This window comes from Podarcis tiliguerta (assembly GCF_965153285.1).
Source record: "Podarcis tiliguerta genome assembly, chromosome: 1".
Classification (NCBI taxonomy): Eukaryota; Metazoa; Chordata; class Lepidosauria; order Squamata; family Lacertidae; genus Podarcis; species Podarcis tiliguerta.
Window position 1 is genome coordinate 6089442 of NC_139534.1, and position 10482 is coordinate 6099923.

Here is a 10482-nt window from a genome sequence, read left to right on the forward strand (position 1 = left end):
AATAACCCCCTGTGTTAATCTATCCATTAGTTATACTGTTGGATCGGTTCAAGAGAACAATGACCAAGTATGGAAGTTCCAGCGCTACTTTCTGATTCAAGAGTACTGCAGCCGCTTAACTATACCATTTCCTTTTGTCATCTTTGCCTATATCTACATGGTGATGAGGAAACTTTTAAAATGCTGCTGTAAAAATGAATGTAAACAGCCATCAATTTGTTGTAAGTAATGCAGTATTTTGCACAGTAACTATTTATGAGAGGAAGGGTAGGAGTCACAGAAGTGTATGAAGGCTTCTCAGACAATTGTTTGTCCAATGCTGCACTTTCATTTTGAGAGTTACTACATTTGAAAGTTACTACATTTGTCCCAGGTGGCGCTGTGGGTTAAACCACCGAGCCTAGGACTTGCAGATCAGAAGGTCAGCAGTTCGAATCCCCGTGACGGGGTGAGGTCCCGTTGCTCGGTCCCTGCTCCTGCCAACCTAGCAGTTTGAAAGCACGTCAAAGTGCAAGTAGATAAATAGGTACCGCTATGGCGGGAAGGTAAACGGCGTTTCCGTGTGCTGCTCTTGTTTGCCAGAAGTGGCTTAGTCATGCTGGCCACATGACCCGGAAGCTGTACGCTGGCTCCCTCGGCCAATAAAGCAAGATGAGCGCCGCAACCCCAGAGTCGGTCACGACTGGACCTAATGGTCAGGGGTCCCTTTACCTTTACCTTTTTACATTTGAAAGGTTCCCCATGTAAAAATGGCCCTTCATTGGAACGAAGTATGAGGTGCTAAAGAGAAAACTAGCTAAAGAGAAAGCTGGTTTCCAATACAGTGGTACCTTGGTTCTCAAACGCCTTGGTACTCAAACACATTGGTTCCCAAATGCCAAAAACCCAGAAGTAAGTGTTCCGGTTTTCAAACGTATTTCAGAAACTGAATGTCCGATTCCGCTGTCAGCTATTGTTTCCAGGGCACATGCCCCAATCAGAAGCTGAGAACATTTCGGAAGTCAAACAGGCTTCTGGAACCGATTAAGTTTGGCACATTTGTTTTTGCTATTTATTTTGCGTTTTTCTTTTTGAGGCTTTTTCAGTTCATTTGTTTTTGTGACTGTGTGGAACCCAGTTCAGCTACTGATAGATTGATTGTGTGACTGCGGAAATGGATAAAAGCCCCCCATCCATACAATGACTATCATCAGTGCAGGTAAGAAAAAAAAAATATTTTTATCATCTACAATACTGTCTTATTTATTTTATAGTCCAGTACATAGATTATTGCTTTCATTTTATGGATCAATGGTATCGTTAGATAGTAAAATTCATGTTAAATTGCTGCTTTAGGGGTTGCAATACTTTCTATGGGAAAGTATACCTTGGTTTTGGAATGTTTTGGTTTTGGAACGGACTTCTGGAATGGATTGAATTTGAGAGCTAAGGTACCACTGTACAGGGTTAAGCTAAGACACACCTGAACTCAGTAGGACTTTTTTCTGGTCTTTCTTCTGAATTGGGCTGTAATAGCATCAGATCTTCTGAAACAAACTGAGGTTACTGTTTTAGCTGCATTCAATAGCTCTTTGTCTGCTTTGTCAATAAATATGCCCATGTCCCAATTTTGTGTGGATTTTATATCTTGAAGGTTCAAAAAATGAAGATAATGAAACACTGGCATGGGAAGCTGTCATGAAAGAAAATTATCTAGTAAAAATCAATATCAAGGCTAATGACTCATCAGAAGAGTATGTTTTCTTGCTTTCTTTGTCTTTCCCATCTAATCAAGCTTCAGAGCCTATATTTTATTCTGAAACCCATACTGGAGACCTTGCAGAGCTTCATGTTCTTAAAGACTTCTTCAACTGATTCATATATATATTGGCTTTCCATTTAAGAATGAACGGTTAGAAGAGTTCTGGAGCTAATAATACAAGCCAACTTGTAAAGATTCCAAAATATGGCGATAGATGTTAACTGTGTCCAACATTTTAAACATAGCATAGGTAATTAACCCCAAAGCCACCAGCGCATGATGAAAGTATATTTTAAGTAACAGCACTAGAACAGAACAAAACTAAATTTGAAATGAGTAGCTTTAGTTTTTATTTTAAACTCTATCTCATTTATGTATAATGTAGGACTTCAACCTGATTAAAGAAATTTTAATCAATTAATTGTACAAGGCTATTAACTGATTAAATTTACAAATAGGTAAAACAAGAAGCACGGGTACTTTGTTTTTTAGATAATGCGCACATGTATTTTGTGGCAACATCTTAGAAGAAGCATCCTTGGTGTGCAGAGAGGGAGTAAGGACTCTCCTAAGGATTACATTAGGGACGCGGATGGCACTGTGGTCTAAACCACTGAGCCCAGGGCTTGCCGATCAGAAGGTTGGCGGTTCGAATCCCCGCGATGGGGTGAGCCCCGTTGCTCGGTCCCAGCTCCTGCCCACCTAGCAGTTCGAAAACACATCAAAGTGCAAGTAGATAAATAGGTACCGCTGTGGCGGCAAGGTAAACGGCGTTTCCGTGCGCTGCTCTGGTTCGCCAGAAGCGGCTTAGTCATGCTGGCCACATGACCCGGAAGCTGTACGCCGGCTCCCTCGGCCAATAAAGCAAGATGAGCGTTGCAACCCCAGAGTCGGTCACGACTGGACCTAATGATCAAGGGTCCCTTTACCTTTAAGGATTACATTATAGGTTGCATGGCTACATCCGTAGGCGACAACTCCTAGGGCTTTGGGGGCTTTGGGCCCCAGGAAAATATTTGAGGGGGCTGCTCCCCAGTTGATGGGCCTTGCTAGTCAAATGGTGTGCATGCACCACGTCATGTGATTGATTATGCGGGGATTATGATTGGGTCCCCACCCCACAAATATTTTATTGAGGTTGGCACCCCTGGCTAGATTTTTGTCTCTAGTTAAGACATCCATAAATCAAAGCTTCATTCCTGATGGTTGTGTTTCCTTTCACAGAATGGCCCAACGATTTAGACAACTGGATATGAAGGTACATTATTATTATTAATAATAATAGTAGTATGGGGAAAACTTATTGTTTTGTTTATTTGCTGTTGAAAACTACTGTATTTATGCAAATCTAATGCACCATTGAATCTAACGCACACCTCAATTTTCAGAACCTTGAAACCAAAAAAGTATTTGCTGGTGAATGTAAATGCGGTATCAAATCTAATGCACACCCTAATTTCCCCAACGTAATTTGGCCAAAAAAGGTGCACATTACATTTCAGTAAATATGGTAATAAAAATAATAACAGTAATGGCAGTAATATGCAGCCTTCCAGTATAAACCCATGAAGATCTCAAATGAATTAGGTATTTACAAATGATTTAGAAATTTTTGTGGATGAGTCAAGAATTAAAGTACGTCCTTATAAGAAAAGCACAGATAGAAATTCCTTGTTACATTATAGATCTAATCATCCCAAACATCTCCGTGATAACCTTCCCTTAGGTCGGTTTCTAAGACTAAAACGCAATTCATCGGACCCAAAAGACTTTAAAGTCCATTCTAATTTGCTTTCTGCATCCTTAATACAACAAGGTTATCCAAACTCTGCAATAACATCTGCCATTCAAAAAACACAATTAAGAAAGAGATCGACCCTTCTTACATCTTGCTCACATGTAAAGACTAGATCTTCACGTATTTATGCTTCCCTAGAATGCAAGCATATGACCTTTGAAATTGAGAAAATTATTAGACACAATTGGCATATTCTTAAGGACATCCCTGGGTGTGAGAATATTCCCCTTTTTGCCAAACGACACATTAGTCATTTAAAGATATATTGGTGCATATGGATTTAGACTCTGTGAAAGGATTCTGTGGAACTGCAACAACCTTTTGTGTGGATTGTTGGACTCTATGAACAGCTAGGTGGAATAGACATTTTCACATATATGGACCTTATTCATAAACTGATTAGAGAATGAACTGATCCACTGGGTCTTCTACTTTATTCGTTGAACTTTATGAGCTACTTCTGTTGAAATCAACAATTCAATACAATGAATAATATATATTATTTTTTCAAACGTACAGCTGGTTACGTCTTGTGTGTTTATTGAATGTTTCGCATAACCAGAGGTTTGTTGTTGTTTTCCTAAAAATCACTGCAACCCCCACCCTCCCTCCCTGCCCACATGACCTGGGTTGCTGTGCGTAAGAGAAACCTGGTGGACAAGCAGCGGCAAAAACAGGCCCATCTCCTTCATCCAACCAGGTCTCTGTCACATATGCCAGGTCAAGTCCTCCATCCCCGATCAAGTTGTGGAAGACAGCCGTCTTGTGAATCATTGACCTGGCATTGCACAGCAGCACCTTCAGGTCATGTGGGTCTCCCTTCTTGAATCCAGTATCCATCCACTCAAGACCAGACCCAGAGGCAGGAAAAGTCTTCAAACAACGACTAAACCTGCCTCCTCAGTAATGACATGGTCTGGTCTTAGCGTAACTCCTCTTCCTACACGTGATCACTGAGATCGGGTGTCCCAGTGCATCCCGCCCACTGTGGAACCTGCCCCAGCCATTCTGTTGGCTGGGGTCCACTCCCTGGCAGCCTTGACCCTCTCCCCTTAAGAACCAAATACAAACTTTATAAAACAATAGAAACTAATTTAAAAAACAGCAGCAATTCAGTTATATTAAAAATTAAATCAACCCCTAGCCCCTACTAAACATTAATCCCTCTCCCAACAGAGCAAAAACCAAACGATAAACCAAAATTTAAAACACCGCAAATTAAAACTATTTAAAATCATTTAAATGCAGTCACTGGACTAGGGCAGGGGGGGGGGCCTGGGCCCCGTTACACAGGCCAGGCGGAAAGGGCCTTTCAGGGAGCGGCCTTCAGCACTCACAGCCCTGCTGTTGGTGTCACAACAAAGGGTTGTGTCAACCATATTCCTTTGTTGAATGAACACCTACCATAGCATGCTTGTTGTGAGGATTAATAAGGTAATATAAGTGAAGCAATTTGAACAGTTTATATGTGCTGTCTAAATAACAAGTGTTATTGTTATTAATTATTGTAAACTGACCTGCAGTCCTCAGGTGAAGGGTGATTAAGAAATTTGGGAAATAACAACAACAACAACAATCCAACATAAGGAGTAGATTTTAAGCTCTTATGGTGGCCCTGCTCTTAAAAAGTGATGCATCTGTGTGTGTGGGGGGGGGGTGGCAGTTGTGGGAAGCAACGGCAGGTCTTGCCATCTGTCTTCCACTAAAGAAATAGGAGCGAGACAGGACAGTGTCATTCCTCACTTGAATTCAGAGGACAACTGCAAAAATGTAAGCTTCATTTTGGTGCACTCAGATTGCATGACCAGCAAGTTATTTTATGGTGTATGCCTGCAAACTAGAAAGCACAATGGTGCCCCGCAAGACGAATGCCTCGCAAGACGGAAAACCCGCTAGACGAAAGGGTTTTCCATTTTTCAATGCGCTTCTCAGGACGAATTTCTCTATGGGCTTGCTTCGCAAGACGAAAATGTCTTGCGATTCTTGCGATTTTTTTTCGCACCCCACCCCCTTTTTCTAAGGTACTAAGCTGCTAATAGCCTTTTAGCAGCTAATCCGCTAATCCCTTAAACCTTTAATAGCCGCTAATAGCCGCTAAACCGCTAATAGCGCTAATCCGCTAATGGGCTTGCTTCGCAAGACGAAAAAACCGCTAGACGAAGAGACTCGCGGAACGGATTCTTTTCGTCTTGCGAGGCACCACTGTATTAGCTGAGTTACTGGAATCTGCTACTTAGTTGGGTTAGTTTAAGGCTGAGCTTATAGACAGTTCTACGCAGTCTCTTCTGCTAGTCAGGAGACAGATCCTGCGCTTGAATTGTAACAATGATTGCTATTGCCTTATAATTCCAGGCGCTTGTTACCCTCTCATGAGATGCTTTTCGTTTGTTTGTTTTTAATTTGAAGCTGAATGATCTGAAAGGTCTTCTGAAAGATTTTGCAAACAAACTCAGATGAAAGCTTCCTGGATTGAAGAGGAAACTTCTCCCAGCAGCGGAAGCTTGCGCAGAAGCGGAACGTTACTGAAGAAGCAACAGCTTAAGTGCTAAATCTGGTACAAAAGGGAAGAAGGAGACTTCATTACATTCCACCTTCCTGTTTTGATCAAGAAAATTAACTCTTCAATACAATCATTAGTTGTTATATGTAACTTACAGTACTGAAGCTTTCTGAGCCTAGTTGTTGATTATAGACAAATATTTGTCTAAGCTTAAGCTTGCAGAAATTATCACACCATCCCCTGATTACTTCTGAACAATTGCTGGAGTCCAGAGCAGCTACAGATGACCCACCACCCCTGGAGTTAGATAATTGTCTAAGTAAGGGCACATTCAAGCTTGAGGTCTTTCTGACTTCCTGTAATCCTAACACTCTTTGAACTTTTGTCTGTGGCCAGATACATCATTTGGAATGACACTGCTCACTGCTGAGTAACCATAATTCACATACTCCTTGTCTCTGGGTGTGCAGAGCTAAACTTCAAGGTCTGAGGAGGAACTTTCAGGGAAGCCAGAGCTCCAAAATTAAGTTTACAAGTGCAGTGGTACCTCGGGTTAAGTACTTACCGTAATTCGTTCCGGAGGTCTGTACTTAACCTGAAACTGTTCTTAACCTGAAGCACCACTTTAGCGGAGTCTGTAACCTGAAGCGTATGTAACCTTAAGTGTATGTAACCTGAGGTACCACTGTAGTGATGTGATGTCGCTCAGTTTTGAAACTGGTGGTTTAGAAACAACTAGTTAAGAAATGGCTGGGTTTCCATCATAGAATCATAGAGATGGAATAGACCACAAGGGCCATTGAGTCCAACCCCCCTGCCAAGCAGGAAACACCATCAGAGCACTCCTGACATGTGGTTGTCAAGCCTCTGCTTAAAGACCTCCAAAGAAGGAGACTCCACCACACTCCTTGGCAGCAAATTCCACTGTCGAACAGCTCTTACTGTCAGGAAGTTCTTCCTAATGTTTAGGTGGAATCTTCTTTCTTGTAGTTTGGAGATGGATTGCTCCATGTCCGCTTCTCTGGAGCAGCAGAAAACAACCTTTCTCCCTCCTCGATGTGACATCCTTTTATATATTTGAACTTGGCTATCATATCACCCCTTAACCTCCTCTCTTCCAGGCTAAACATGCCCAGCTCCCTTAGCCATTCCTCATAAGGCATCGTTTCCAGGCCTTTGACCATTTTGGTGGCCCTCTTCTGGATATGTTCCAGTTTGTCAGTGTCCTTCTTGAACTGTGGTGCCCAGAACTGGACAAAGTACTCCAGGTGAGGTCTGACCAGAGCAGAATACAGTGGCACTATTACTTCCCTTGATCTAGATGCTATACTCCTATTGATGCAGCCCAGAATTGCATTGGCTTTTTTAGCTGCCGCGTCACACTGTTGGCTCATGTCAAGTTTGTGGTCAACCAAGACTCCTAGATCCTTTTCACATGTACTGCTCTCAAGCCAGGTGTCACCCATCTTGTATTTGTGCCTCTCATTTTTTTGCCCAAGTGCAATACTTTGATTGGATGTTGATTGGATCCCTTCGGAACTTGAAATATGGGTACCCCCCACAAAAATTTAAAATTCGGCTGTGTAATTTGGAATTTATGTAATTTGGTTTGATTTGATGTGATTGGTCGGTTAATAAAAAATTATTCATAGAATAAGACCATGACCACTCTGCCTCACAAGGCTGTTGGGCTTCTGGAACATAGAGGAGAACGAGCAGGACTCTTCTGGAAGATATCAGTGATTCTGCTAAGGTGGTCCAAGTTATGCTGGAGCCAAGTTCTTCAGGACATTGTATGTTAATATAAAAAGCTGGAATCTGACCTGGTAGCATATGGGCAGCCAGCACAGGTTGTTTAGCAGAGGTGTTACATGTTGTCTGCCATCTGCCCCCATCAACAATCTACCCACTGCATTCTGCATTAGCCGGAGCTTCCAGAGCCAAGTCCCACATAAAACCACAGTGGTAGTCAAGATTTCTGGCACTGAGGTTACAATAGCTAGTAGTAGACAAGAAAAACTGGGGAAAACAATTTAAAAATTGCCTTGTGTGCAGAAGAAGTTGGGCAACAAAATAAACTGTTTAGTTTTCTTATGTTTGTCTCTATAGAAGATGTATCTACTGCATATAATCATGTTTTGATGTAGTCTGTGAAAGTGGTATATCACCATGTTTAGTAGGTTAGAATGGATTTTTAAAAATCTTAAATTAACAGCTGCTTTCTGTCATCATTTGCCTAACTGGTAAGTGTACTTTTGGCAATAAAGAGTTAATTCCATGCCTGTTAGCACCATGACACTTTATTACAAGTTCCTGCTAAGAAATTGTGGCAGAGGCAAGTTTTTTCAGCCCAGGAGCTCACCAAGCATTCTCATATGAGTATTATTAAAAGGTATATAGAGGATGGTTAATGGGACATCTGAATTTATGATTGGTTGGAATATAGGTGGCTTGAACCATTAACCTACTAACACATTTTTAATCAATAAAATAAAACATTGCATTTTAGATGTTCTTCAAAGAAAAAGTTAGAATTGGTACTGAAAAAGCAATACTGTATTATGTTTCACTGGGGAAGGGTAATGTTTGTGTGTGTGTGTGTGTGTGTGTGTGTGTGTGTGTGTAGGATTTATCTGTACCTAATCTAGGTTTATGTTAGGCCATTGCCTGTATGCATTTTTGCCTTTCAGGATAAAACTAATGAACTAGCCACTAGGTGGCGGAATTGGCAAGAGAGATTTCAGAATGCTCATTGCGCTTGGAACAACGTAACGAGTAACTACGGAACAATCCTAATTTATGGTGGTGTTAATAATAGAACCAGAAAGTGTCCCTCTTTTAAAAATGAAACACACACACACAGCATTTTCCTAGCTTCCATGACATCAGAGAAAAGCGGGATGATTCAGAAGCTTGAAAAAAATCAAATGTAAAGAAACTTGGGCTGGAAATATAACTCAATGTTATTTATTTATTTATTTATTTCATAAAATTCACACACTGCTTGATTGTAAAGAAAACCCTTAAAGTAATTTACAAAAAGATAAAACAATAAAATCAAGAAAAAATACAATACTTTAAAATATACAACAAGTTAAAATATAAAAACAGATTAATCTCAGCTCCAAAGTGTAGATGCTGCTACAGAAAATGATTGAGTTCTTACGGATGTGGAGGGGGGGTATTATTTGGCACTTGTTTTTTGTTTAACCCATCCGTTTTATTGAGGGGAAAAAATAATATCTGAAGAGAAGGTTGCTCGCTTTTCCATGTTGGATGCAGCTCGTGTTTTGCGGACTCACAGAAGTGCTAGATTTTGGAATGTTTTGGGAAGATGTAGGTCTTCGGTCGGAAAGGCCAATAAATATGTGATGGTGGCCTTTGGGACTTGCTGGAGGGGAAACCCACTTCGGCACGCTGGATAGCTTTTCTGTCTTAGCACAAGATCCTTGCATGAGAAGCAAGAGCTGGAATCCAGAGTGTCGTCGTCCCCAGCTCTAAAAATGCAGGCTAGCACAAGCATCTCTCAGACAACATCTTGGGCAACATCATGCAATGTCTTCTGTTAACTCTTAAAGAGCAGTTCATAGCACAGCAACACCACCAGCACTTTCCCCACAAGTACAGGGTGGGGCAATTTTTGTGGCACCAAGTGCTGGGGGGGCTGCATGGTGGCAGGTGGGGCTTTTTTCAGCTGGTACTCACCAGAACTCAGTTCTGGCACCTCTCGGATGGGCTTCATTGCCATTATAAGGGAACAAGAGAGGCATTCTTGGAGAGTTCCAGCACCTCTTTTTATAGAAAATAGTGTGGCACTGTGGGTTAGACCACAGAGCCTAGGACTTGCCGATCAGAAGGTTGGTGGTTTGAATCCCCGCGACGGGGTGAGCTCCCGTTGCTCGGTCCCTGCTCCTGCCAACCTAGCAGCTCAAAAGCGCATCAAAGTGCAAGTAGATAAATAGGTACCGCTCCGGTGGGAAGGTAAACGGCGTTTCCGTGCGCTGCTGTGGTACGCCAGAAGCGGCTTAGTCATGCTGGCTACATGACCTGGAAGCTGTAGGCCGGCTCCCTTGGCCAATAAAGCGAGATGAGCGCCGCAACCCCAGAGTCATCCGCGACTGGACCTAATGATCAGGGGTCCCTTTACCTAACACTGGTGGTATGTTTGCATGTACACAAACAAACACACACACACACACACACACACACACACTCCATCCCCCTCTGATATCCACTTTAACCTCCCTCTTCACTTCTGATAGAGGTTAAAGACATACATAAACACACACTGAACTTTCTCTTTTCCTTCCTCAGCATTTCTGATGCAATAAGATCTGCCTACAGAAATCTTGACTACATGGTGCATGCTAGAGAAGAAGGTGAAAGTGCTCCCGGTGTGGAAAAGATCAATGTCTCTGTGCAGTTATTGGCATCAGAAATGCC

At 42.0% G+C, this 10482-nt stretch overlaps 1 protein-coding gene across 4 annotated transcripts in view; it reads left to right on the top strand.

Moving 5' to 3' along the window:
• TRPM8 (transient receptor potential cation channel subfamily M member 8) overlaps positions 1–6203 on the top strand; it is a 298169-nt gene extending 291966 nt beyond the window's left edge. For 2 of the 4 annotated variants that reach the window (XM_083401091.1, XM_083401092.1), the window contains exons 23-26: positions 31–221; positions 1634–1733; positions 2966–2999; positions 5946–6203. In XM_083401091.1, coding sequence (XP_083257217.1) covers positions 31–221; positions 1634–1733; positions 2966–2999; positions 5946–5996 — 376 coding nt within the window. In that variant the 3' untranslated portion in view covers positions 5997–6203. Of the gene's footprint in view, positions 1–30; positions 222–1075; positions 1199–1633; positions 1941–2965; positions 3000–5945 lie in introns of those variants that run through there. The other 2 variants (XR_014502469.1, XM_083401090.1) reach the window with 2 other exon arrangements.
• The last annotated feature ends 4279 nt before the right edge of the window (positions 6204–10482 follow it).